Here is a 2,799-nt window from a genome sequence, read left to right as displayed (position 1 = left end):
CCGAGATAATAGCTATTCGCTAGTGAAACTCAGACTAGCTTTTAGCGCATTACTCTAGTGCAGTGGTTCCTATTCCTAACCCTGGTCCCTGAGGAACACCACCCTGCATGGTTTGGCTGTTTCTCACCTGATTCAGTGGTTTAATTACTTCCAAGTTCTGTCGAAGCCTGTTAATCATCGAATCATTCAAATCAGGGAAATAGCTGAAACATGCAGGATGGTGTTCCTCAAGGACCAGGGTTGGGAACCCCTGATTTTCCAAAAATTGTTAAACAAAAAAAGCCAACTATAATAATTTACACTACCTCTGTTTTATAATCTTGAAAATCACTGCTAATATAGCATTGTTTGGCTACTTAGAGACTTTTATGGTCATTAGCAAGTGTAAATAGCACTTCCAGCAAAAATATTTTTACATGAATAATTTAAATCACCTAAGGTTTTTAAAAGTGTTCATATGAGCTGCTATGGAGTTGTTTATTGGTTTTATGGGATGTAGATTTCAAATAAGACTCAAATGAATCATTTATTTGAGTTAATAAATTTAAATAGTCACATTCTCAACAAAACTGTCCTTGCTTTTATTGTTTTAGAGCATGAAATAAAATACCAGACAACTTGATGAACAAATAAGATTCTAGAAGAATTACAAATTATGTTTCCCGTGTTTAAAAATGTAAACAAACGTGCACAATTACTTCACATTGAGTGAAAAGATCCCTCGTGATTCCGGCAGTAGATTTAACCCTCCTACAGTCCTTCAGGTCTTAGTTTTAAAACGGGCCTCGGGGTTATTTTGACCCAAGGGCAGCAGAAGGATTAAACTGAACATAATCATTTTCTGCATTTAAACAGTTCAAGAGAATTATTTTTTCCCCATTATTCAAAGCGTACTCTTATTTAAGGCAGGAATGCTAAAGTGAACAAAAATATAATTTATTTTCCACCTTTTCACCCTTAAATTAATTCCAACAAAAACAGTTTATTTGAAATTAATTGAACGAGCTTGGATTTAATATAAAGACGCAACAAATGGCGTGTTAAACTGAAACCCTGTCCACACTACTACAGATTTTTTTTAAATATATTTGTGTTGCATTTGCACCTCTTGTCCACACAACAATCTTAAAGAGGCTTTCTAAACATATTAAAAGTTTGTTTAAGGCGTCTGTGTGGATGGAAAACAGATTTTAAGTGGTTGTAAAATGTGGACTGGTAAAACGATACAACTGAAGGAAAAAATAATCAGTTTTAATAGATAACCGGAGTAGCGCACACGGGTGTTTTTCTGTAGAGAAAAATAAAACAGTTAAGGCATTTTGGTCTCTAGGCCTCAGAACGAGCTCTCGTACAGAAATAAACCGAACAGACGTCCACCATCGAGTACCAACACCGCAACACACTGAAAGAGAACCAGCTACGACGACGCTCGGCTCTTTCTTCGTATGGATTTTCAGAAGTTTTCCCAAGTCAAAGTTCATCGTTATCGCTGCTGTCCCAGGAGCCACGGCTTGTAGCTTTCCAAGGTAGGAGTTTGCACCTCTGTCAGGATTCCTCCCCGGCTTCCTGGTTGATCACGTGTCGGTATCTGCCGCCAGCCGTCTCCTTTTGCCGACAAATAAAAAAGAGCAGGAAGGCAATGAGGAAGAAGAGCACACAGCTGGACAAGGCCAGGCCGATGATGATCTCTTTAACGCGAAGAAAGTGAGAAAAGATAAAAGGTCAAAAAAAAAGGTGACATTTTAAGGTTTGTCGTGACAGTAGTGTGAATCAGAATCCCACCTTTATCACTCCTTGGTGATGGCAGCTGACACTCTTTATCCCGGTCGTCTGAGATGGAGCTCTTTGTAATTTTCACAAATTCCTCCAGGGGGCAGTCAAGGGAACATCCTGGCAGCTGAAGCGGGTACGGCTCCATTGTGGAGTCGTTGCGGTAAAACATGGACACGGAAGCAGAGCTAAATGCACGCCAAAACAAAGGCAGATCAAAGTTTTTTTTTTTGGTTGTTTAAATGCTGAGTCAGCGTTCACGTTACCGAACTTATCATTTTCTGTACTTTTTTTAATTGCGCTGCAACTTATACTGCTTTACGCTAATTCAACATTTATCAAAACGTTCAGCTTGTTAAGTACAGGAGTGCTCGGACTTGGATTTAGTAACTTTTTGTACTTTTCAAATTATTTTACGTCAACATTTTTTTGTTAAAATACATTGAGAATTCTTCAGATCTTTCAAAACCGTTCTCTGAAACTTACATCTGCTAAAACTGCTACGGATAATGAATGCTACTAATCCTAAAGCTAATTCTGCTACTGCTAAATCCACAATAACTGATGCTAATTCCACTCATGCCAGTAGTACTATATGCTAATGCTAATACCACTCATGCCAGTACTACAATATGCTAATTTTGCTAATGCTAATTCCACTCATGCCAGTAGTACTATGTGCTAATTCTGCTAATGCTAATTCCACTCATGCCAGTACTACTATATGCTAATTCTGCTAATGCTAATTCCACTCATGCCAGTACTACTATATGCTAATTCTGCTAATGCTAATTCCACTCATGCCAGTATTACAATATGCTAATTCTGCTAATGCTAATACCACTCATGCCAGTACTACAATATGCTAATGCTAATTCCACTCATGCAGTACTACAATATGCTAATTTTGCTAATGCTAATTCCACTCATGCAGTACTACAATATGCTAATTTTGCTAATGCTAATTCCACTCATGCAGTACTACTATATGCTAATTCTGCTAATGCTAATTCCACTCATGCCAGTATT

General features: G+C 37.9%; 1 protein-coding gene across 1 annotated transcript in view; it reads right to left on the bottom strand.

The window, feature by feature from the left end:
- Window positions 1-1,468: 1,468 nt before the first annotated feature.
- Window positions 1,469-2,799, bottom strand: part of acp2 (acid phosphatase 2, lysosomal) — a 21,344-nt gene continuing 20,013 nt past the window's right edge. Inside the window, exons 12-13 of the mRNA XM_037696566.1 lie at window positions 1,783-1,958; window positions 1,469-1,688 (exon numbers count right to left, since the gene is read on the bottom strand). Coding sequence (XP_037552494.1) covers window positions 1,546-1,688; window positions 1,783-1,958 — 319 coding nt within the window. The 3' untranslated portion in view covers window positions 1,469-1,545. The remainder of the gene's footprint in view (window positions 1,689-1,782; window positions 1,959-2,799) is intronic.

Source organism: Nematolebias whitei, chromosome 23 (genome assembly GCF_014905685.2).
Source record: "Nematolebias whitei isolate Nwh7 chromosome 23, NemWhi1, whole genome shotgun sequence".
Classification (NCBI taxonomy): Eukaryota; Metazoa; Chordata; class Actinopteri; order Cyprinodontiformes; family Rivulidae; genus Nematolebias; species Nematolebias whitei.
The sequence above is the reverse complement of the archived record's forward strand: the minus strand, read 5'-3'. Positions and strand labels throughout refer to the sequence as shown.